The 25,946-nt window shown below is 35.5% G+C and overlaps 1 protein-coding gene across 3 annotated transcripts in view; it reads left to right on the top strand.

Moving 5' to 3' along the window:
- Positions 1 to 25,946, top strand: part of MED13 (mediator complex subunit 13) — a 108,765-nt gene that overhangs the window by 47,671 nt on the left and 35,148 nt on the right. For all 3 annotated transcript variants that reach the window (XR_013552026.2, XM_078437376.2, XM_078437377.2), the window contains 8 exons: positions 2,222 to 2,905; positions 14,587 to 14,800; positions 16,915 to 16,996; positions 18,992 to 19,113; positions 20,824 to 20,914; positions 21,054 to 21,268; positions 22,638 to 22,834; positions 23,589 to 24,502. Coding sequence is in view for 2 of the 3 variants with exons in the window: in XM_078437376.2 (XP_078293502.2) it covers positions 2,222 to 2,905; positions 14,587 to 14,800; positions 16,915 to 16,996; positions 18,992 to 19,113; positions 20,824 to 20,914; positions 21,054 to 21,268; positions 22,638 to 22,834; positions 23,589 to 24,502 (2,519 nt within the window). In the remaining variant the exon portion in view is untranslated. The remainder of the gene's footprint in view (positions 1 to 2,221; positions 2,906 to 14,586; positions 14,801 to 16,914; positions 16,997 to 18,991; positions 19,114 to 20,823; positions 20,915 to 21,053; positions 21,269 to 22,637; positions 22,835 to 23,588; positions 24,503 to 25,946) is intronic.

The following is a 25,946-nucleotide window of genomic DNA, read 5'->3' as shown; positions in this document are numbered from 1 at the left end:
ACCTCTAGAGCTGTGCTGTCTAGTCCTAGCCATGTTAGTAACCACTAATGGATTTTAAATTAAAGCATTTGAATTTAAATACAGTTAAAAATTCAGTTTCTCATTGCACTGGCCGTATTTCAGGCCTTCAGGAGCCGCATGCAGAACATTTCTGTCATTACAGAAAGTGTTGTTGGGCAGTGCTGATCTAGAGGCTTAATGAATTCAGGTTCAATATTTTTGATGAGAATACTTCACAGGTGGTGCTGTGTTGCTTGGTATCTGTCACATCAGAAGACACATGTCTGGTTGTACCACTTTTAATAATTTGTTGAGATTGAGAAGGTAATGGTCAGCCTGACCCCTTATTGTAAAGCTTGCCATGTTTAGTATGAATAAAGACAGTTTTTCTTCTTCTTTTGAAATCTCCAATCTTTCTTTTTCTTGACTTACTGCATTGGTTTAAACTTTTGATAAAATTGTTGAATAGAAATGTTGAGTTAATATTCTTGCTTTGTTCCCAGTTTTAGGGATTAAGTTATTCAGTCTTTGATCATTAAGTATGATATTAGTATAGTTTTTCATAGATGTCCTTTATCAGATTAAGATTAGTCTTGCTTTTTGAGTCTTTTTTTATAAATTTTTTTTTATGTTTGTTTTTGAGACAGAGACAGAGCATGAACAGGGGAGGGGCAGAGAGAGAGGGAGACACAGAATCTGAAAGAGGCTCCAAGCTCCGAGCTGTCAGCACAGAGCCTGACACGGGGCTTGAACTCACAAACTGTGAGATCATGACCTGAGCTGAGATCAAGAGTTGGATGCTTAACCGACTGAGCTACCCAGGGTGCCTCTCTATTTTTTAAGTTTATACTACTCCATAATACTATGAAGGTATAATACTTTGTTTTTGAGAGATAGAAACAGAGTGCAAGTGGGGTAAGGGCAGAGAGAGACGGAGACACAGAATCCAAAGGAGGCTCCAGGCTCTGAGCTGTCAGCGTGGAGTGGTGCTCAAACCCACAAACGCAAGATCATGACCTGAGCCGAAGTCGGACACTCAACCGACTGAGCTGCCCCAGCGCCCCTTGAGTCTTTTTATGATGAATTATGTATTGAATTTTGCCATGTTTTTCTGTGTTAAGATAGTTACATGGTTTTCTCTTTTATTCTGTTAATGTGATGAATACTACTGGTTTTTATTGAATGTTATACCTTACATTCCTGGGACATGTTTTAAATTCATCTTCCCTCCACATTTTTCTTCTAGTTTCTTAGTTAAAAAAAAATATTATATACATCACTATCAGTTTAGCTTGGAAATCTCATAGGGCACAGTATTTTTACTATGCTGAAAGAAATCTTAAACTCTGAACAAAATTACTAGATTTTTAGGCATGTAGTTTTAAGTTTTTCAGTTTAGAAATTGCTTCACATTATGAGGGAATAAATTTCTTCAGGCATTTTCTTTTCCTTTTCTAGTTAGTGGATTCGTTCTGTCATGGTATGCCTTGGGAGAAGGATGGCAGATATGGTGTGGGGCCCATCAGTCAGTTGCAGTGCTATCCAGAATGATTAACTTCGTTTCTGTAGAATAAGTTTCCTAGCTGGTTGCTGTAGGATTGTAGATTATGACTGAGTTTAGCCAAGCCATTGATTTGCAGGTACATTGGTAAATGAATAAATTTCAGACCTTTTTAAACACGACTTTATCTTAACTAAAATTTTGTCTCTTGATTCAGATACTAAAATATTTAGGTTACATTAGTAAACTATCTTTGGTTGTCCGATCACATAGCTATTAAATGAGCAGAAAAGAATTGGCTCTTAGGAATCTTTCTGCAGTTCTTGGTTTTAGGTCACTCAACAAAGTATTTTTTATTTTTTTTGTTAAAAATTTTTTTTTAATGTTTATTTTTGAGAGAGAGAGTACAAGCGGGTGAGGGGCAGAGAGAGACACAGAATGTGAACCAGGCTCCAGGCTCTGAGCTGTCAGTACAGAGCCAAATGCGGGGCTCAAACCCACAAACCATGAGATCGTGTCCTGAGCTGAAGTTGGATGCTCAACCAACTGAGTCACCCAGGTGCCCCAAAGTATTTTTTTCCAATGTAAATTCAAATAATTTTACTTTTAGATTTATATGTAAAAAACAAATGATAATATGGAATGTCTAATAGTGTTTACTTGTGTACTTTGATGTAATAATGATACTATAAACATTAAACCTTTCTTTTAACTTTTTAGGCACAAAAATCTCAAGCCAAGAAATCCTGGACAACAAGGACAGGCACCATCTTTAAGTCAGCAACAACAAGTACTTCCTAAGCACAAGACCAATGAAAAACAAGAAAAGAGTGAAAAACCACAGAAACGCCCCTTGACTCCTTTTCACCATCGTGTTTCTATTAGTGATGACGTTGGCATCGATGCAGATTCAGCTAGCCAAAGACTTGTGATCTCCGCTCCAGATAGTCAAGTGAGATTTTCAAACATCCGAACTAATGATGTAGCAAAGACTCCGCAGATGCATGGCACCGAAATGGCAAATTCACCTCAACCACCCCCACTCAGTCCTCACCCATGTGATGTGGTTGATGAAGGAGTAACTAAAACACCTTCAACTCCTCAGAGTCAACATTTTTATCAAATGCCAACACCAGATCCCTTGGTTCCTTCTAAACCAATGGAAGATAGGATAGACAGTTTATCTCAGTCTTTCCCAGCTCAGTTCCAGGAAGCTGTAGAACCTACAATATATGTCGGTACAGCAGTAAACTTGGAAGAAGATGAAGCTAATATAGCCTGGAAGTATTACAAGGTTCCAAAGAAAAAAGATGTAGAGTTTTTGCCTCCTCAGCTTCCAAGTGATAAATTCAAGGATGATCCAGTTGGACCTTTTGGACAGGAAAGTGTAACATCAGTTACAGAGTATGTATTTTTTTAATAGTCACTATTATAATTTAAGGGTGGAAATGATGTAAGTTCTTAATACTAGGACTCCAGAATTGGCTTCAGGGTAGGATTTACAATAATAATAAACCCTGTAAATATTAGTTTTGCATAATTTCTTTACTGTGATTTTTCCTTAGGGAGACTCTTTATTATGAGATACTTTAGTCACAAAAAAGTGGAGAAAATAATAGCACTTATCCATCAAACAACTTAAAGATTTTGAATATCATTAGAACTCTTGTGTACTGTTTTTTTTCCTCCATTCTTCCTTCGTCTGTCCTAAATTTGGTGTTTATCATTTCTGTACATGTTTTTATACATGTAGCTCTAATTAATTCATTTTAATTGCTTTATAGTATTTGTTACGAATATACATAATTTATCTACTCTCTTAAAGGTGGACATGTTGGTTATTTCAGTTTTTTCCAGTTACATAGGATGTAATAGTGAGCTTTTTGGTACACGTTTCCTTATGTACTTGTATAAGATTTCTCTAGGGAATACATCTCAAAGTGGAATTACTGGGCCATGGGGTTTGTCCACATTCGGCATTAAGGGTCATTGTCACATTGGCTCTCCAACTATACCAGTTTACACCTTCATCAACCAGCAGAGTATGAGAATGATCTTTTCATCAGCATTTGGTATTACGAGCCTTCAATTTAGCTAATTTTCTATATGCAGAATGGCATCTTATTGTCTTAATACATGTTTGAGAGTAAGCATTTATTTAAAATGTTCTTTGGACATTTAGGTTTTCTCTTCTGTGAATTGTTTGTATATCCTATCTTTTAGTCCCATTTTTCCCCCAATTCTTTGCAAGTTCTTGCTGTAAATCTTCAAAAAATTTTTTTTAATTAAAAACATCTTTAATGTTTATTTATTTCATTTTTTAAAAATATGTATGTATTTTTGAGAGACACAGTGTGAGCAGGGAGGATCTGAGAGACAGGGAGACAGAAAATCCAAAGCAGACTTCCAGGCTCTGAGCGATCAGCACAGAGCCCAACGCAGGGCTCAAACTCATGAACTGTGAGATCATGACCTAAGCTAAAGTCAGACACTTAACCTACTGAGCCACCCAGGCACCCCCTGGCTATTAAGAAATAGTATCCCCTTCTTAATGTTCTGTACCTTTTTTTTCTGTAGAATTTCTTTTCATCTTTTTCTTTACTGCTTCTCATCACATTTTTTTTCATTTATTTTTTAATTTTTTTTTAACATTTATTTATTTTTGAGAAGCAGAGAGAACAAGCAGGGGTGAGGCAGAAAGGGAGACACAGAATCTGAAGCAGGCTGTAGGCTCTGAGCTGTCAGCACAGAGCCCAATGCAGGGCTTGAACCCACAAGCCGTGAGATCATGACTTGAGCCAAAGTCGGATGCTTAACTGACTGAGCCACCCAGGCGCCCCTCTTATCACATTTTTAAAATATAATTATTGTTTCTTCCTACACATTTTTGAATGAAGGAATAGGGGAGCTGATTGGTAGGCCTTACTCATTCAATAAGTTATTTAGCTTATACTATGTATTAGTTTCATACACTGCTTTATGATAATGGGGTTGGGATATTTTGGAGGGGAGACCTGGTACCTAAAATTGCAGAATGAAGGGGATCTTGGGTCTTTACCAGGTAGGTTATTCATTTTTATAGAAAAGAAACCCTGTTGTTCCTCCATTTTCAGCTCTGATTTTTCATTTCTGTCTAGAAATACAGGTTCATATTTTCTCTGAGTTTTTGGTCATTTTGGCTCTCTTGTTGTGGGTTACCATCACCCCCTCTTTCATATTCTAGGCCATGAACTTTCTCTGCTGTGTTTTATTGATTTTGAGTTTCCCTGAGACTAAGTAAAATGTCCCATTTGTAGCCTTTGTCTCCTTTTCCCTACTGTTAAAGATTTATTCTTTCAATATTCCTTGTTATTTTAGTAAACCTGTGCATCTTACCTAGCTCTTTGAATCTTAAAAATATTCTAGTATGGGTTTTTTTTTTGTTTTTTTTTTCAGTTAAAATTAATCTGGATTTGAAATTTAGGGACTTTAGGATACCTTTTGATCATGGAAAGCAACTAGCTTATTTAACAGACAGAAAGTCTCTTGAAAACAAATGATGTCTTGGAAACAAGTCTTAAAAAGATCTTAGTCTCATTTGTGCTGGATATAATATAAAAGTCCTGAGTACTTGCCTGAAACTACTTTTGGTCTCCTTGTTTCTGTACTTCTCCTTTACATAATATTCCTACACAGTAGAGTGATCATTGTAGGTTAAATGTTAGATGTTACTCATTTGCTGAAAACCCTCCAGTAGTTTCCCTCTACATTTAAGATAAAATCCAAACTCTTTTTCCTCATCTGTAAGCTTCTACCCAGTTTCCTGTCTAGCTAGTTCTTCACTCTTATCTATTACTGCCCTGTTTGCTTTCTGATTTTGAGGCATCAGATTTTCTGGTTATTCCTTCAGAAAGCCAAGCTCGTTCCTTTTTTTTTTTTTTTTTTTTTTTTTTTTTTTAATTTTTTCTTAAAGTTTATTTATTTTTGAGAGAGACAGAGACAGAATGCGAGTGGGTTAGGGGCATAGAGAGAGGGAGACACAGAATCCGAAGCAGGCTCCAGGCTCTGAGCTGTCAGCACAGAGCCCAACGCGGGGCTCAAACCCACAAGCTGTGAGATCATGACCTGAGCCGAAGTCAGATGCTCAACTTCAACCGACAGAGCCATCCAGGTGCCCCAAGCCAAGCTCATTCCTAATGGCCTTTAGTATTGTATTACAGATGCGTGGAATAGCTCACCCCTTCTTATTCAGTCCTGCTGAAAAGTTACCTTTTCAGGAGGTAGTATCCTGACCATTTTATCTAAACTATGGCTTTTCTTCACTCCCCAAATCACTACCTACCTTGTACACGGTTTTCATTTTTTCCTTATATATATCATTCTATATCATCCAAAATCATATCATGAATTTGTTAATGATCTTTTCCCTATTAAAATACGAGCTCTGTGAAGACAGGGCCTCTCCGTCTTGTTTACTGCTGTATTCCTCCAGATTACATACAAACATCCCTAGAACAAGTCTAGGCACATAGTGCACATTCAGTAGACGTTTGGATAAATTAAACAACATATATTCCTAGGGTTACTTTATGATTTTAGAACTTATTTTCTTTCTAGATTATATTTTCTTATTTAATATAAAAAATGTAGTGTTAAGGACGAAAAGTACTGTTATGAATATTTTAAAAACTTAAGGGGTGAGTTTATGGGCATATTGTATCCATAAGATCAAGAATTCTAGCCATGACTTTAAATAAGTGTATTAGCTGATTGTATGCAGGAGCATCTGTAGGTGAAATGAAATGAAGGTCTCTTAGAAGTTTTAGGGGTGCCTGGGTGGCTCAGTCAAACATCTGACTTCGGCTCAGGTCATGATAATCATGGTTCATGAGTTCGAGCCATGCATCAGGCTCTGTGCTGACAGCTCAGAGCCTGGAGCCTGCTTCGGATTCTAGGGCTCCCACTCTCTGCCCCTCCCCTGCTTGTGCTCTTTCTCTTTCAAAAATAAACATTAAAAAAAAAAAAAAAGTTAATATATTTGGGGTGCCTGGGTGGCTCAGTTGGTTAAGTGTCCAACTTTGGCTCAGGTCATGACATCACAGGTTTGTGAGTTTGAGCCCTGCATTGGGCCCTTTACTGTCAGTTCAGGGCTCGCTTCTTTCTCTTTCTGCCCCTCCCTTACTTGTCTGTTCGTGTGTGGCACGCTCACTCTCAAAAATAAATAAACATTAAAAAAAATAAGTACAGTTTAACATTAGCATCTGTTTTGAAATTGTTTGACATTTTTCTCATTGAATAAGAATGAGAGGATACAAGTATAATGTAGAAAGGTAGCTGCAGAGTAGAATGGTGCTGGGTCATGATTATTTAAATTAAGGAAATAACATACTTCCACTTGTTCCTCGTCACCATTTTTTCTGCTTTGTGAAAAGAGAAGACTGAATAAAAGGGTGGTGGTGTTTTTTTTTTTAATTCTGTGTCTTATGTGAGTATTGTTTTAGTTACATTAGTTACTAAAATGTGTATTATGTTACAATTTGCTTTTGCGTAGAATCCTTTATTTTAATAGTAGATTAGAATATGGAAAAAGGTAAACAGGTTTAGCTGCTTGCTGTATGAACTAAAACATTTATGGAACATAATTGTTCTGTACTTGATAGAAGTTTTTTGGTTTTATGTTTTAATCACGTGAATATTTTGTCCTTGGCAGTAGCTCTCAATTGGAGCAATTTCTTATTCCCTCACTCATACCTTCAGGTGACATTTGACAGCGTTAAGAGACAATCTAGATTGTCACAATGGGGAATGTGCTACTGGTATCTGGTAGGTAGAGTCCAGGGATGCCGCTAGATACCCTACAATATGTAGGACAGTCCTCCGCAACAAAGCCCAAAATGTTCATAGTGTTGAGGTGCCTTAATATCATGAATAACTTTTACAGAAATTTGAACTCTGGAATAAGTTATTAAATTAGATAGGCCAAACATGTTTACTGATTAGTTTTACTAGGGAGATTCCCCATACTATTTTACTATACAGTAAAATACCTGGTGTGGGCTTCAGTGTTTGCATTATGCTAACAAAAGTTTTGTTTTGTTTTGTTTTGTTTTTCATAGTTAAAAGGATCTTATTTGGATAACTTAGTGATTCAGGTACCTACGATTAATATTACTTGAGATAGGATGTCATGAGGATCATCACTCAGGTGGTGTCTCCTGTCATTAAAATAAATTCTATGAATTAATACTCTTCTCGATGGCATTTAAACACCTGTCCTGAATTCTTTTTTTTTTTTTTTTAATGTTTATTTATTTTTGAAGGAGAGACAGAGCACTAGCAGGGGAGGGGCAGAGAAAGAGAGAGAGGGAGACACAGAATCTGAAGCAGGCTCCAGGTTCTGAGCTGTCAGCACAAAGCCTGACACAGGGCTCGAACTCACAAACTGTGAGATCGTGACCTGTGCCCAAGTCAGACGTTCAACTGACTGAGCCACCCAGGCAACCCTTGTCTTAAATTCTTTATAGAAGCATTGTCTAGGTTTAAAGATATAATATGATCAAACCTTTTCTAGTCAGAGTAGTCCAGTCAGAAGCCTAGATTGCTTTATATAATAAATTTCTGAATTCATATTACTAGGTAAATTCATATTACTGAATTCATATTACTAAACTTGGTAAATTTCTATTCTTTTTCCATACTCTGAGTTTTGAAAGTATTTAAATATATGGCGGTTAATTAGGGGGCTGTTGCAACTCCTGCATTCTTTTGCCCTTTGGAACATTATCTTTTTAAATTCATATTCTTCAAATATATGTTTCATCAGTTTGAATAAAACTGAAGTTTCTCTAATATGCAGGATGCTGTAAAGCACTGTTGGGAGTAAAAAATGAATTTGGTCCTGGCCCTAAACGAAATTGTAATCCAATGGAAACTAACATTCTTTGATAGAAGCATACATAAAAGATATTAGGGATGGTGAGCCAGAGTGAAGAATAATTTAATTCCATTTATGAAGATCCAGAAGTTTTATGTACTTTGGTATGGATAGATTATACGGTGTTGCTTAGTAGTTTGCTATGTCATGATGAGAAATGAGACCTGAAAAGGGAGGTGGGGCTATATACTGGAATAAATTATATTAAATACTATTTATAAAAATACTGTTTATGAGCTTACCTATTTTCCTTGAGATGATAGGGGCACTGTTGCACTTTTTTTTTTTTTTTTTTTTTTTTTGAGGTAGATAAAATAATAGGGTTTTGGAAAATAAGGATTTTAGAAATATTAACCAGGTAATATTATTGAAAGATTATTTGAAATGAAGAGGTATATATGTATGAAAGGACATCAGTTTGGACTCTTGAATAGTTCAGATATAAGGTGATACAGGGCCCTAGGAAATTAGAGATCGTAGGGATGTGTAGATTTTGTTAAGTATAGAATAGACAAGAACTTTATGACCAGTTGAATAGTGCAGTGAGGTAGTAACAGGAGAGTTAAAAACCAGCATATTTATTTTATGAGGGAAAGAGGAGGAAAAACCGATTTGAAGACTTCTACCCTTTTACTCAGTTTACATTAAATTAAGATTTACGTAATTTTTAAAATTTTTTATAATTTAGTTTTTATAATTTTTTTTAAAGTACAATAAACTGTTAATCCCTGTTATCTTGAAGGAGAGGTATTGGGATATTTAGAAGTTTCAACTATGCCTTTGTTTATAATATGACTTTTATTTATTTTTTTATTTCATTTTATTTTTTTAATGTGTATTTATTTTTGAGAGAGAGAGAGAGAGAGAGAGAGAGAGAGAGAGATCGTGAGCGGGGGAGGGGCAGAGAGAGAGGGAGACACAGAATCTGAAGCAGGCTCCACGCTCTGAGCTGTCAGCACAGAGCCCGACGCGGGGCTCAAACTCAGACCACGAGATCATGACGAGAGTTGAAGTCGGACGCTCAACCAACTGAGCCACCCAGGAGCCCCAGTGTACAATAATGACTTTTAAATATGTGCTTATAATACATACACATTGTAAATTAAAAAAAAAAAAATCTTAACATTCATTTTTGAGAGTGAGAGAGACAGAGCGTGAGTGGGGGGGGGGGGTGCAGAGAGAGAGGGAGACACAGAATCCAAAGCAGGCTCCAGGCTCTGAGCTGTCAGCACAGAGCCTGATGTGGGGCTTGAACTCACGGACAGTGAGATCATGACCTAAGCTGAAGTCAGATGCTTAACTGACTGAGCCATCCAGGCACCCCATTTAATTTTTTTAGTTTATTTATTTTGAAAGAGAAAGTGTGAGCAGGGTGGTGGGGGAGAGAGAATCCCAAGCAGGCTCTTCACTGTCATCTTAGAGCATGATGCGGGCCTCGAACTCATGAGCTGAAATCAATAATCAGACAGGAGTCAAATGCTCAACCAGCTGAGCCACGTAGGTGTCCCTATGTTGTAAATTTGAATTTAGTGTGAGGAGCCTGCTGAAAGATTCTGTCAGACATTTGTGACATTGTATCTGAAGCTTAGGAGAGGAAACTATTAACACAGTTGGAGTAATACATAATGCAAAGAGGGGCAAGAATCTTATCAGTAGAAATTTAAAAAGAAACATTTTTTTAATAAAAATTTTATAGGTGTGTGCTTTTTTAGAATGATGGAGGAGAAATTTGTATGTTTGTTTTATTCACGTTAAGTGAAAATTCAATTTCCATTTGGTATAAATAAAGTTTTCCATTGACTGCTGTTAAAGAGTGGCACTGTACTTCCATAATAGGTGGATAAACAAAAGAAAGCAGTATTCTTAGTTTTTTTAATTCTTAGCTTTAGATGGTGATGGCTGCCTAACTAGTACAGAGTATTAGGATTCATCATTTCTAAACATCTCCCTTGTTCTTAGACTTCCATGTGCCTCAGTTGATGCCAGATTTTTCAGCAGCTACTTTAAAGCGAAATTCCTTTCTAATTTCTCAGAATTTAGTTCGGGGAGAGAGAGGTTGAGGTGGAGCATAGCATATCTTACATACCGGATGTACACATCTGTGGCAATCTTCTTTTTGCTTGTAATTATTTTTAGTTTCTTTATTGGTTAACGCTAGTATCTATTTTAGAATAGTGGCTTTTAAGACCTCATAAGCTTTAGGGGTGCCTGGGTGACTCAGTCGGTTAAGCATCTTACTTTGGCTCAGGTAATGATGTTGTGGTTTGTGGGTTCAAGCCCCGCATCAGACTCTGTGCTGATAGCTCAGAGTCTGGAGCCTACTTCAGTTTCTGTGTCCCTGTCTCTCTGCACCTCTCCTGCTGGCACTCCGATGTTCTCTTTCAAAAGTATAAATAAACATTAAAAAAAATTTTTAAACCTTGTAAGTTAAAAAAAAAAAAAATAAACCTTGTAAGTGTTGAAGATAGCAAAATTTCTGCAAAGAAACATTACAGTTTTTTTAATATCATTTTTCAAGGGCTAGCACTTAGTTCTAGTAGTATTTTGATTGCTTAAAATAGTCTTCTATTTTGATTCAGAGGGAGACATTTCTAAACCCTGAGCAGAGAAAGAACTATACTGGAGCATAGTTTTATCATGTCTTGTTCTATAGCAAGGCTACATCTGGATATCTTAACCATAGAATTCATCAATAGAATTAGCTCCTATGTTGCATTAGGGGTATACCTGACATTTATATTGTATATATCATACAGTTACAGAGTGCATTATCTGATCTCTAAAAGATAGTTTCTATTTTGTTTCATAGGAGTCTATGATGAAATAAACTTGTTTTGGTTTATTGTAATCTAAATATTTTAAGTAAGTCTTACTTGATATCCTAATACAATAAAGCTATTCTTCTTACAGTTAGCTTGACTCAGTTTAAGGATTGATGCTGAATAGTGGGCGTGGTACCAGAAAAGGTACTATTAAAGAAAATAGAGGATTTTTGATATTTATTAAATTCATTTGTTCCTAACATTTCCTTCTATAGCTTATCTCCTTCTATAATTGTCAATCCTAAAATACTGTCGTTTCTTGTCTGGAAGAATTTTTATTGAATAAAGGCCTGAAAGCATGTGCTACTCCAAGCCATGTTAAATTCTCTACAAGTATATTTCAGGATAGAATGTTACTGTTGTCATAGTAAAAGGAAAAAGATACACTTAATGAATAATATAAACGTAATTTCAGTTTGCTTTGGGCTTTGCAAAGCTTCCTGTTCATTACTGTACCTAATCCTCTTCCAGTTTGTCTGTATTTAGCTCTATATCTGATTGAAACTATCTCTGTAGTTTGACTATATGTGAAAAGTTTCTTTTAGAAAAGCAGGGGTTATTCCTGTTTCACAGAAATATATATATACTATATGATGATAGTGATGAAATAACTTTGAGTTTTTAATCTGACATCTTTTAAAAATCACAATTTTTCCTATTCTTATCAATTTTAAATATAGAAAGATGTGTAATGTAAATATATTTTAAAATATGTTGTGACTTGATACTCATGATATTATTGACTACATTTAAATTCATTGCGTATCCCAATGTCTGTGAGAACCATTCAATAAAATAACAAGTTGTCTTTAGGCACCGCATTTGGTTTACTCATTTTTATTCTTAATAGAGCCCTGTGCAGGAGCATTGGTCCTTTTAATGTCACTGCACACTAGTTTAACTACTTGTGTAAACAGTGTGGCAGTTTTCCTGCTTCTGCCAGAGGACAACTTAATATGAGAAACAGAGTTGTTTTATTCACCTCTACACAGAGTAGTAGTGTCTTTCAGGTTGGTGGTGGGGAGGAGGAGTGGGATCTTAACACTTTTCTCCTATGAATAGTTACTTGAATATGCATACTTAAAATCTTTCCAGCCTTAACTTTGTTACTATGTTACCTTAGCATACCATTTCTTTCTACATAATTTGCACATCAAAATCAGCATACTCTGCATTTTCTGTCTTATAAGATTAATTTTAAGTAGTGAATAAGAAAACATGTCAAAGTAGATAGCAAACTACTTTGGAGAGACTTATGTTAGCACCTAATAGTTGAGCAAACAGTTTTGGTCTAAGATGGTAAGATATAATGCTACTCTTTAAGAAATACCTATTCATTCATTTATAGAAGTATTCTAACAATTTTAAAACATACTCCTGTTAACTAGTTAGCACCATGTTCAAATGGAAGAAAGTTTTTGTAGACCTGGGATTTTAGTTTTGGGGATAAATCTGGGGCATATTGGGAATAACAATGACATGGTATTTGATAGCATGTTTAGAAAATATCAGTTATTATTTTTTTATGGCCTCTGTTTCACCCTTAGTTTATAGTGTATATGGAGTACTTATAGTGCTGGGCATCTTAAATAGATTTAAAGTTATGATATCCTTCCATTCAAAGATTTTATAAGCTAACAAATACCTTCACCTTCATTGTTCCCAAATCTTACATCTCTTATAATTTTTTGTCTTAAATTGTAGGATAGATAAGTGGCAGCAGTATCACTTTCTGATGAATGAAGATGGTTTATTTCCAAGTACAAGATACTGTATTTTAGAATTATTAATGCATCCACAACGTCTCAATCCTATGTGGTTTTTCGATTTCATGTATTCATTTAAGAAATATTTATTGAGTACCTTCTACTTGCCAGGCCCTGTTCTAGGCATTTGGGATAATTCAATGAACAAAGACAAGATCCCTGTCATTTAGGGTCTTATATTCTAGTGAGAGTGACAGTCAACTATTAATACAAGCAAGTTATATAGATTTTAAAAGATAAGTGCTATGGAGGGAAAAATAGAGCAGGGTGAGGGGGATCAGTGTTGAAGTAGTTGGGCATTTTGCAATTTTAAATAAGGTCTCCTACATAAGGTGACATTTAAACAAAGTCTTTTAGAAAGTGAAGGAGTTGGCCATGCAGATACTTGGAGAAAGAATGCTCCAAACAAAGGCAACTGTCAGGAGTGTGTCTGGCCTGTTTGAGGAACATGAAGGAAGGTCTTGGAAGCAGAGTTGAGAGAGGCAGGAGTAGAATAACCAGATGAAGTTGGTTGGAGAGGCAAAGAGGAGAAAGGTCAAGGAAAGCTTTGGTAGGATATTACAAGGGGTTTGGTTTTTATTCAGAGTGAAATAGTCCTTGCTAAATAGGACTTTTACCCTGGTCTGAGTAGAAGCCTAGCTACTTCTTTCTGGCAGCATGGGAATCTCCACTTTACAAACTATAGAGAACATGAATTTGGGAGTCAGAAAGTGTCTTCTACAAACCAAAAACATCATTCAGTGTTCACACTCACCAAGTACCCTGGTCTTCAGAGATAGAAAAGTCTTGATGCTTTCCGGGATTCTGGTGGTGCAAATCAGCTTGTGGCTTCTTGCTCTTACCCTTAGATTTTAGCTTTCTCTGATCTGACAGTTTCTACTTGTTTGTCTTTCTAACTTCAGTGTTGTCTCCTCTCTTGTTTTGTTTTGTTGATTCTAGTCACCATGTGAAACCATAAGACTGATGATATAAAAATAGATTTTTCCAATCTGATCAGATAAAAACTTTGAGGTACTTGAGCTGAAACTTCACTTGCCATTATAAAACCTCTTGCCAGAATTAATAAGTTATAGTGTTCATGAAACACAAATTAGGTCCTTATAATTTTATAACCTTATCCACTCATGTCAATAGGAAAAGGATAATCACTTTCATTGTATAAATTGTATAAAACTAGTCTTGCCTCAGCACATAGCCCACAATTTTGAGAGTTCCTGTCCTGGAGCAATTTTGATGTAAGAGTCCCTTTCAAAAAAAAAAAAAAAAGTTCCTTTCAGTGAATAGACTTGGACAAGTTAATGCATGTAAGGAATTGGGGACAGAGTGGACATATTTTGGTGGAAAGAACATATAGATAGGAAACCTAGATTTTAGCTTCATTTCTTGATTGCTAAACTTGAGGCTTTAATAAATCATGTAACCTCTCAATGCCTTAATTTCCTCATTTGTAATATGAAGGATTACAGTTTAGATCATCTCTAAATAATCATGAAAACTTGATGATTCTTAAGTCATTGGAATTTTTTTTCTTTTATGGAAAATTAAGTATAATTTTCTAATTTTGTTTTTTTTTTTTTAATGCAGGTTAATGGTGCAATGTAAGAAACCTTTAAAAGTTTCTGATGAATTAGTACAGCAATATCAAATTAAAAATCAGTATCTTTCAGCAATAGCATCTGATGCAGAGCAAGAATCTAAAATTGATCCATATGCATTTGTTGAAGGAGATGAGGAATTCCTTTTTCCTGATAAGAAAGATAGACAAAACAGTGAGAGAGAAGCTGTAAAAAAACACAAGGTGAGTAAAAAATCATAGTACACCAAAGGGTCGCTGATATTTTTTAACACAGCATATAGTACCATACTTCTCTCTCTCTTTTTTTTTTTTTTTTTTTTTTTTTTGTCTTTTAAAATAGATTAAGGGGCACCTGAGTGGCTCGTGTCAGTTAAGCCTCCAGCTCTTGATTTCAGCTCAGGTCAAGATCTCACCATTGTGAGATCAAGCCCTGTTCCGGGTCTGCACTGACAGCATGGAGCCTGCTTGGGATTTTCTCTCCCTCTCTCTTTGCCCCTCCCCTGCTCGCACTTGCTCTTTCTCTCCCACTCTCTCAAAAATAAACACACTTAGGGGTCCCAGGGTAGCTCAGTAGGTTGAACGTCCAAGTTCAGCCCAGGTCATAATCTCGCGATTTGTGGACTCAAGCCTCGCGTCAGGCTCTGTGCTGACAGCTCAGAGCTTGGAGCCCGGTTTGGATCCTGTTTCTCCCTGTCTCACTCTGCCCCTCCCCCACATGTGCCTGCTCTCTAAAAAATAAATAAACGTTTATTATTTTTTTATTTTTTAACGTTTATTCGTTTGTGAGAGACAGAGACACTGTGAATGAGGGAGGGGCAGAGAGAGAGGGAGACAGGATCTGCGAGGCTTGAACCCACGAACCATGAGATCATGACCTGAGCCGAGGTCAGAACCTTAACCTGCTGAGCTACCCAGGTGCCCCAATTTTTAAAATAAATAAATAAGCAAACAAACTTAAAAAATATAGAATGGATTTTTATCCTTTTAAATTATGAAAATATTTTTATTAAATAGGTAAATCAGGCACATTGTATAAAATTTAAGAGTTTATGTAGACTTTATACCTGGTGTCTGATAATGAAAAATTGTTATTTACTGTAAGAGTTTTTTTGGGTTTGAGGAAAGTACATTAACTTCTGTAATATTGAAATCAGAAAATTTAGGTAGATGAAGTATTTTGATACTGAGTTAAAATATACTGAAATAAGTGAAGTGCCAGTTTTCAAAATACAATAAAATACCCAATGCTGAGTTTATAACGTACATGATATTTTTGAATGTGAGTTAACTTATAGAGCCCCTTGATGAAATATATTAAATATAGGATACAGGAGTATTTGTTAGAAATTTGAAAATCTAATATTATAGGATGTATTAAGCACAAGATAACTCTGTTGGATAAGAATTTTGCCTTTAAGGGTACCTGGGTGGCTCCGTCAGTTATGCGTCTGACTTCAGCTTGGGTCATGATCTCATGGTTTGTGGGTTCAAGTCCTGCGTTGGGCTCTGTGCTGACAGCTCAGTGCCTGGAGTCTGCTTCCAATTCTATTTCTCCCTCTCTCTGCCCCTCCCCTGCTCATGCTCTGTCTCTGTCTTTCAAAAATAAATAAATGTCAAAAAGTTAAGACAAAAAGTAGGGGCGCCTGGGTGGCTCAGTCAGTTAAGTGTCCAGCTTTGGCTCAGGTCATGATATCACACTTCTTGGTTTCAAGCCCCACTTTGGGCTGTGTGCTGAAAGCTCAGAGCCTGGAGCCTACTTTGGATCCTGTATCTCCCTCTTTCTCTGCCCCTAACCCGTGTGTGCTCGCTCCCTCGCGCTCTCTCCCTCTCTCTCTTTCTTTCTCCCCGTCAAAAATAAATAAAAACATTAAATAAAAAAATTTTTTTTAATTAAAATTTGCCTTTAATGTAAAATATGGAAATTGAAAGCTGTAAAATTGTGAAAAGGACCCAATAATAAGTATAATACAGAAAATTCTTTCACAGAGTTTTTAGCCTTACTATGCGCCTGGTACTTGAAATTTTGTCCTTCTGTAAATATGAAGACAGTAGTAGCTGGGAAGGATATAGGTATTATAGAAAGAACATGGACTTTGGAATTTGACAAATTTAGCTTGGAATCCCAGCTCCCACCGTTTATCCAGATACATTTCCTGGGTTATCTTTAGAACTATTTTTTGTAAGTTGAACGTGCTATTTATCATATAGATTAATTGTGGGAATTAGTATGTCTGTAGAACATCTAGTAGGATGCTTGACACATAGTTACTCAGTAGTTGGAAGATTTTGTTATTTTAAATTATATATTTCAGTCTAATATGTAATATTGTTTGCAGGTAGAAGATGGGCCATCTAGTGTAACAGTATTATCACATGAAGAAGATGCTATGTCATTATTTAGTCCATCTATCAAGCAAGGTAAAACTTTTATTTTCTAATCAAAATATTGCATTACAAGATTACTGCTACAAGCTAATCTGATATTATTGGACTTACAGTGTTCCTTTTTGCATAATTCATGTTTCATAGAAAGGTACCTGTCTTAAAATGATTTACTGCTTATTTTGTATTGAGAGAAGCAGGTTGAGATGATAGAAATTCTGTTTTGAATTGTTGAAACTTTCTCTCAAATAAAAATAGTTCTTATGGAAAATGAGATTTGAAGAGATCATCACCTTAAGGTCCCTCTCTGATCTGAAAACTCAACTTTATAAATTAGACTTGACTACAATTTTGTTGTCCTTTACTCTCTCACTCAAATTAGAAGAACTGTTGAAATTATTAATTTAACAAATATTTATCAAACAGGTTTTATATGTAGGGACTATTCTTAGCACTGAGGATACTGTGAAAAAGACTCCACTTTGAAAGTGTCTGACTAGTGCTCCTTGTGCTTGGAATAGAGAGGTGTGGCACATTATTTGTTTTACAAAATTTGTGTGGGAATGAGTGTAATTGCTGTCTTCTGCTTTCTCTAAATTTGGACCATCTCCCACATTCTGGAGCAATCTTTTGAGGTGGAGCTTTGAAATATTTTTTAATAAGTACCCTAGATGATTTTTTACACCAAATTTCAGAACTGCTCCAGTTAATTTTTAGAACTATCATGCAGAGGCACTTGGAAAGTGACTTTCATCTTTCTGAAAGTGAGGACTATTTCAAGTCATTTGATACACCAAGCATACTTCAGAAGGTTATACACCAAACTGTAATTTTTTTTCTTATATGAGAATGTAAAAGGAATTTAACTTCTGTTGGTATTTGTAATTTTTCTTAAGTAATCCTATATTTTTCCCTCTACAACTGGGGAGAGTAAAAAAAAAAAAAAGAAAAGAAAAGGAAAATAAAATTCTAGAACTAAGGGGGCGCCTGGGTGGCTCAGTTGGTTAAGCGTCCGACTTCACTCAGGTCATGATCTCACCGCTCGTGAGTTCAAGCCCCACATTGGGCTCTTTGCTGACAGCTCAGAGCTTGGATCCTGCTTCAGATTCTGGGTCTCCCTCTCTCTCTCTGCCCCTCCCCTGCTCATGCTCTCTCTCTGTCTCTCAAAAAATGAATAAACGTTTAAAAAAATTTTTTTTTAATTCCAGAACTAAAATGAAAGCTTAACCAACAGGTAGTATTTATTGAGTACTTCACTGCCTGGCACTGGACAAAGTGCTTTAGCTACATCCTTCATTTTTAATTCTTGTTATTACTAAGGTACAGAGAGGTTAAGTAACTTGTTCAGGGTCATATTGTTAGTGTCATAGTTGGGAATTCAAATTCATGATAGTCTGTCTGACTCAAGAGCCAGGGCACTTAATCATTGTACTATGTTTCTTTCTTTCAGGAAGATAGAAAACTAAAAATGTGGAAGATAGAAAAATAAAAGTGTGTGTGTGTGTGTACTATTGTCCTGTTAGTGTATATCTTTTTATTTGTTATATAAAATCAGAGTACTTAGCCATGTTATGGATTACATAGCCTTTAGTGAGCTTCCTGGAGAAGTTACTACATTTATTTGCAATTTTATTTCTATGAAAAAATTTCTAGATTTTAAGGAAATCACTGTTTCGTTTTTTTTTTTTAATTTTTTTTTTTTTTTTAATGTTTATTTTTTTGAGAGAGACAGAGAGACAGCATGAGCTGGGGAGGGGAAGAGAGACGGGAGACACAGAATCTGAAGCAGGCTCCAGGCTCCGAGCTGTCAGTACAGAGCCTGAAGCGGAGCTTGAACTCCCAGACTAGGGAGATCATGACCTGAGCCGAAGTCAGACACTTAACCAACCAAGCCACCCAGGCGCCCCAAGCAAATCATAGTTTCTTATTGCAGAATAGGTTTAAGGTTAGATATCTAGTTTAAATAAATAGAATAATACTTATTTGGTCAGTAGTGGAATTTTTTATTTTGCCTTTTTGGTTGACGTGTAGATGCTCCACGCCCTACTAGTCATGCCCGCCCTCCATCAACCAGCTTGATTTATGACTCAGACCTGGCTGTCTCTTATACTGACCTTGATAATCTTTTCAATTCTGATGAAGATGAATTAACAGTGAGTATTCTATTAATGGCTAAGATTTATAATATCTTTTCCTTAATTTCATGTAGACTTATTTTTCAGAAGTGATGTGTGACTTGAACAGTACGTTTTGGCCCTGAAAAATAAGTATTTTGGAATAAAATTTTATTAACTGGTTTCCTTTTTTTAAACTTATGTTTGAGCATTCTTGGCATAGTGTCACCTACAAACTATGTGTGGTTTTTTTAAATTTTTTTTATGTTTGGGATGTGTGATTAAGTTTAATTTGAACGCTACGATATATTTTTTTTCTGCAATCTTTAGGAGGCAGAATTATTTTCCTATTCTTTAATCCTCTCATTTGAGAAATGACCCTGGAATTGACTCACTTAGATAAGAATAATAAGTAGTTAACATTAAAATTGTATGCCTTGTCAATTTATTAAGGAATACCACTTCTTTTGAATATGTTTGTCATCATAACCATTATTTTAAGACAGCAATATACTATAATAATGAAAAAGGAAGAAGAGGTAGTATTTAATTTTGAACATCCATTTGCAGACAAAGGTGATTATAAAAGAAAACTTAAAATGAGGTTTGTTAGAATGTCAGATTAGTGAACTGAGTGCTGCATTATCATAAAAGGGAATTCCATTTTCATCTGCATAAAGGTAGCTTAAAAACGTCTGTAGTACATTTGGTCTTTCTTGTCCTATATAATACATACTTTTTTATATAACATATACTTTTAATCCTCTTTTGTATATGATACACACTGTGTGTATTTGTGTATATATACACACATACGTACACATATAGGCACATTTGGTGTCTTCAATTAAGTGACATACAGCAGGTATAGCTGTACATAAACTAACATTTTATATCTCAAAATATAGTATATTTTAGAGAGCACCATTTACTAGGTAAATATATCCTTGAATTCTTTGGTACTTTTATGCTTCCTGTTACTATTCATGTATCAGCTATGGATATTGTGAGGTAAGAAGGTTGTAATTAGAACTGTTATGTTTATGACAAAGAGGCTAACAGGAGACTTAGAACCATGTTAGATATAACCAAATATAAAAACATTGGTGATAGATTGGAGATAGTAAAACTTGGTTTGTTCAACGTATTAAAACTAATTTTTAGTTAGGTATACTATTGTTTGTCATATGAGATCTTTCTGAAGTGTATGCTTTTGTTTTACGTGTTGCAGCGTTTTTCTAGGGAGAGGAGGTTATTAAACAAGGTAAAAATATAAATTAGAATTCAGAGAGGTGATTGATTATATAGGAAAATTTGATGTATTTTATTTGAGGGGACAAATGTTTTAGGAGTATTTTTTACTAAAAAGCGGTTCTGTATTACAAATCCTTATTGCAGATTTCCGTTTTCTTTTTTTTTTTTTTTTTTTTTAATTTTAATGGGCTTTAAGTGGTAGGTTATTCTTCTGTGTTCTGAAAATATTAGTCATTTTTATTTGGAGGAACTTTTCCCTCTGTTAAATTGCAGGATTATCATATAAACAGACAAAATAATCTAGGTTCAGTGATTGTTTAAAATATGTTTTAGGTCTTTATAAATTGTTTCTAGTATCTAATATTTTGGCTCTAGCATAAATTCAAAATACTATATTTGATGAATGGGTTTGACCTTCAAGTTACATCTTAATGATCTTGAATCACATTGGATTTAAAATTTCAGATAAATATGTGTTTCTGTTTTTGTTAATAGCCTGGATCTAAAAAGTCAGCAAATGGAACAGATGATAAATCCAGCTGTAAGGAATCAAAAACAGGAAATCTGGATCCATTATCTTGCATAAGTAAGCTTCCCAAATCTGCTGCAGATAAATCCGTAACTTTTAATATGAATAAAATTCCCCACCCCTTTCTTTTAAACACAGATTAATTAACTTCTTTTTATTTAGTCTTATGTTAAAATGTGCGCTTTATTAATTATAGGCACTGCAGATCTTCATAAAATGTATCCTACACCACCATCGTTGGAACAGCATATTATGGGATTTTCCCCAATGAATATGAGTAATAAAGAATATGGTAGTATGGATATAACACCTGGAGGAACTGTTCTAGAAGGAAATAGTTCTACTGTTGGAACACAGTTCAAAATTGAGGTTGATGAAGGATTCTGTAGCCCAAAACCTTCTGAAATTAAAGTAAGTATTTTATATTTCTGGAAAAATAGTTTACTACCAATATTTTCTTATAGATTTAGTTAGTTTGTTGCTATATTAAAAAATCTGTCATGATTCTCATTTTGTAATTAACAAATTTATAGGCTGAATAGTGGTGAAACTACAGAGAATGCATTTAAGAATACTTGGGCTGCTTCCATAATTTGGCTATTGTAAATAATGCTGCTATAAACAAGGGTGCATGTATCCCTTTGATTAGTGTTTTTGTAATTTTTGAGTAAATACCCAGTAGTGTGATTATTGGACTGTAGGGTAGTTCTGTTTTAAACTTTTTTAGGAACCACCACTGTTTTCCACAGTGGCTGCATCAGTTTGCATTCCCACCAACATTGTAAGAGAGTTCCTTTTCCTCCACATCCTCTCCAATACCTGTTTCTTGTGTTTTTTATTTTAGCCATTCTTACAGGTGTGAGGTGATATCTCATCGTAAGGGTTTTTTGTTTTTGTTTTCTTGTAAGTGAACTCCATACCATACATTGGGCTTGAACTCACAACCCTGAGATCAAGAGTTGCATGCTCTACCGACTGAGGCAGCCAGACTCCCCTCTCATTGTAGTTTTGATTTGCATAGCCATGATGATGAGTGATATTGAACAGATGAATGGATAGAAGATACACACACGTAGGAATATTATTTAGCCATAAAAAAGAATTCGGTCTTGTTATTTGCAGTGACCTTGATGGAGCTAGAGAGTGTAATGCTAAGTGAAATAAGTCAGAAAAGGACAAATACCATATAATTGCACTCCTATGTGGAACTTACGAAACAAAGCAAATAAGCAAAGGGAAAAAAAAGACAAACTAAGAAACACTCTTAACTATAAAGAACAAACTGATGATTATCAGAGGAGTTTGGTGATAAACACTAGGTGATTTATGGAGTTGTTGAATCACTATATTGTACACCTGAAACTAATATAACACTGTATGTTAATTTTACTGGAAATAAAATAAAAAGAATGCATTTAAGAATAGAATAATAGGCACCTGGGTGGCTCAGTCAGTTAAGCATCTGGCCCTTGATTTCCACTCAGGTCATCTCTCGGTTCGTGAGATTGAGCCTCGCATCTGTCTCTCTGCTGATAGTGTGGAGCCTGCTTGGGGTTCTCTCTCCCTCTTTCTCTGTCCTTTCTCCCTCTTTCTCTGTCGTGTGTGTGCGTGCTCTCCCTCTCTCTCTAAATAAATAAATGAACTTAAAAAAAAAAGAATAGAATTATATTTACATTTTATTATTTTGTTTAAAGAGACGGGAAAAAAGACTAGATAGAGACAGTTTAGCTTTTTTCCCTTGGAAGATAAGATGGTGAAAGTCATGGTTTTTGTATTGTAGGATTTTTCTTATGTCTATAAGCCTGAAAATTGTCAAGTTCTGGTGGGGTGTTCCATGTTTGCACCTCTAAAAAGTCTCCCAAGCCAATGTCTGCCTCCTATCAAATTGCCAGAAGAGTGTATTTACCGTCAGAGTTGGACTGTTGGAAAATTGGAATTGCTTTCCTCAGGGCCTGCAGTGCCATTCATCAAAGAGGGGTATGATATAGATTTATGTTATTGGTATACTACAGGTGTGCTTATATAGCTTTAATTTTTTTTCATAGAGGTGCCTGCTTTGCTAGTATTTAGAAAAAAGATGCTGGGTTTTAAAGATTCTAAGAATTGTTTTTTGATCAATAAATTATAATGGTATTAGTTGGGTGTGGATAAATTGTTGGAAAATTTAAGTATTACTCATTGATTACTTGCTTTCATTTTTTTTTTTTTGTTTTGTTTTTTGATTGTCTTCAGAAGCACTGTTTATTTTGCTCTAAAATTCTAAATGCCATTTGTGTATTTGCCATATCACATACTTCTCATATTTTAGTATCTGAAATTGGGGTGTCTTATGACCTCTTTAAATGGCCATTGTCCCTTATTGCATGTAAACATCTCTGAAATTAGAAGTTTTTTTTGTTTTGTTTTTAACAGTGGCATCTTAGGATCAATGAAATATGGTTATTTGTAGTATAAGAACTATAGATAGTAAAGGTGGATGTTTAGGTGTGGATAAGTGTAAACAGATTTTATTTACAATATGGAGCTAGTTGGTTGGTCCACAGTCCACAACAGTCACCTAGAGTGGATTTATTAACCAGAAATACATTTTAATTCTACTTGTAATTTTTGCAGTAATTGTACTTTCATAATTATCAGTGTTACTGAAAAATACTGGACATTTTTTGTTCTGTTTCATATCACTAATATGTTCCTTTATGTGTTTAATTTTCTTTCACCTTGGTAACACTAGCGATGGAAGTACTATTGATCAAGAATATGGTCCTGCTTATACACCTCAGACTCATACTTCTTTTGGGATGCCTCCTAGCAGTGCACCTCCTAGTAACAGTGGAGCAGGAATTCTTCCTTCTCCATCTACACCTAGGTTTCCAACTCCAAGGACTCCAAGGACTCCAAGGACTCCTCGAGCTGGTGGACCTGCTAGTGCTCAAGGTTCAGTCAAATATGAAAATTCAGATTTGTATTCACCAGCTTCCACGCCATCCACATGCAGACCCCTTAACTCTGTTGAACCTGCAACTGTTCCTTCCATCCCTGAAGCACACAGTCTTTATGTAAACCTCATTCTTTCAGAATCAGTTATGAATTTGTTTAAAGACTGTAACTTTGATAGTTGCTGTATCTGTGTCTGCAATATGAATATCAAGGGTGCCGATGTTGGAGTTTACATTCCAGATCCAATGCAGGAAGCACAGTATAGGTGTACCTGTGGCTTCAGTGCTGTCATGAACAGAAAATTTGGAAACAATTCAGGATTATTTCTTGAAGATGAACTAGACATCATAGGACGCAACACAGAATGTGGCAAAGAAGCAGAAAAACGTTTTGAAGCTCTCAGGGCTACTTCTGCTGAACATGTTAATGGAGGACTAAAGGAATCTGAAAAATTCCCTGACGAGTTGATATTATTGCTACAAGATCAGTGCACTAATTTATTTTCACCCTTTGGAGCAGCAGACCAAGATCCTTTTCCTAGAATTGGTGTAATTAGTAATTGGGTACGTGTTGAAGAGCGGGACTGTTGCAATGACTGCTACCTTGCATTAGAACATGGACGTCAGTTCATGGATAACATGTCAGGAGGGAAAGTTGATGAAGCACTTGTGAAAAGTTCATGCTTACACCCCTGGTCCAAAAGAAATGGTAAGTATGCTAATGGAATAATTTTTGTTTCTTTTCCTTTAAGTAGGACTTTGCCTTTCTTTCTGAGGATAAAGTATTAAAGGCAGTTTTCCATGTAGCTAATAGAGACACTAAAATTTGGACTGAAAACTCCTTTAAGGATGACATTTTTAAAGGGAGAAGTTCCTAGCAGTTTAGTTTAATTTCACCAATAAAAGTATGGCTCTTGTAAATCTGTAATTATGTACTTATGTGGGAGTATAAAGGGTACTTTGTAGATGTTAATTAACAGAAAATTGCTAGTTGTCTGCTTTATTCAACATTCTTTCAATCATTAAATATTTACTGAGCACCTGATATGTGCCACACACTGTTCCTTTGTAAAAGTGCAGCATTAAATGAAACAAACTTAGTTCCTGCCTTTTTGAGCCTATAATTTAGTGTAGAACATATAAACAAATGAAAAAAAAGTAATTATGTAATGATAGTGATAAATGGCTTTGAAGAAAAAGCAAGTGGAAAGGAGTGGAAAAAGACAGGAGGACACTATTTTATTTATTTAGGTAAGTACTTCATGATTTATTTTAATTAATTAAAGTGAGCTCTATACCCAGTGTGGGGCTTAAACTCACATCCCAAGATCAAGAGTCACATGCTCTACTGACTGAGCCAGCCAGGTGCCCCAGGTGTGTATGGTTATTTTAGATGTATGGTTAGGAAAAATATTACCGAGGGACAGCATTTGAGCAAAGTGCTACATAAAGTAAGGGAATGGAGCTATGTGGATAACTAGGGGAAGAGTGTTTCAGGTAGTGCAAAGACCCAGAGGGAGTAGTATGGTTAATATGTTTGAGGAACAGTAAGGAGACATTGTTGCTGGAATGAATTGGGTGATGGGGAGATTGGTCAGACATGAATCTAGGAGCTAGCCAAAAACCAAAATCATGTAGGGGTCTTAGGGACTGTGTAAAACCTTTATAGTTTATTCTAAGACTGATGGGAAGCTATAGGTCAGTTTTGAGCAGAGAAATAACACGGTCTTTTTTCTATTTTTTTAAAAGATCATTCTGGCTATTATGTGTTGTGAAGGTAAGAATAGAAGTAGATAGAATAGTTAGGAAGCATTTAGAAAGATGGTGTAAGATGATGGTAACTTAGACAAGATTGGAAGCGATGGAGATTAGTAGGTTCTAGGTATATTTGGGAAGTAGAACCTATAGGATTTGCTGATACATACAAGAAATGATGAGGCATCAAGGATAGCTTGAGCAGCAGGATGAATGATGGTTCTAATTATAGAGGAGGGAAACACTGGGAGAGGAGGTCAGGTACATATGTGGAGATAACAGTTTTAAATTCACAGGAGTGGTTGGGTCTGGAGATTAAAATTTTCTAGTGTAAGTTATCAGTGTTAAAATCTATGGAGCTGGATTTAACAACATAGAGAGTAACTAGAGAGAAGGAT

The sequence above is a fragment of the Panthera onca genome, chromosome E1 (assembly GCF_046562875.1).
Source record: "Panthera onca isolate mPanOnc1 chromosome E1, mPanOnc1 haplotype 2, whole genome shotgun sequence".
Lineage (NCBI taxonomy): Eukaryota > Metazoa > Chordata > Mammalia > Carnivora > Felidae > Panthera > Panthera onca.
Note: the sequence above shows the minus strand (reverse complement) of the source record. Positions and strands in the feature narration are given on the sequence as shown.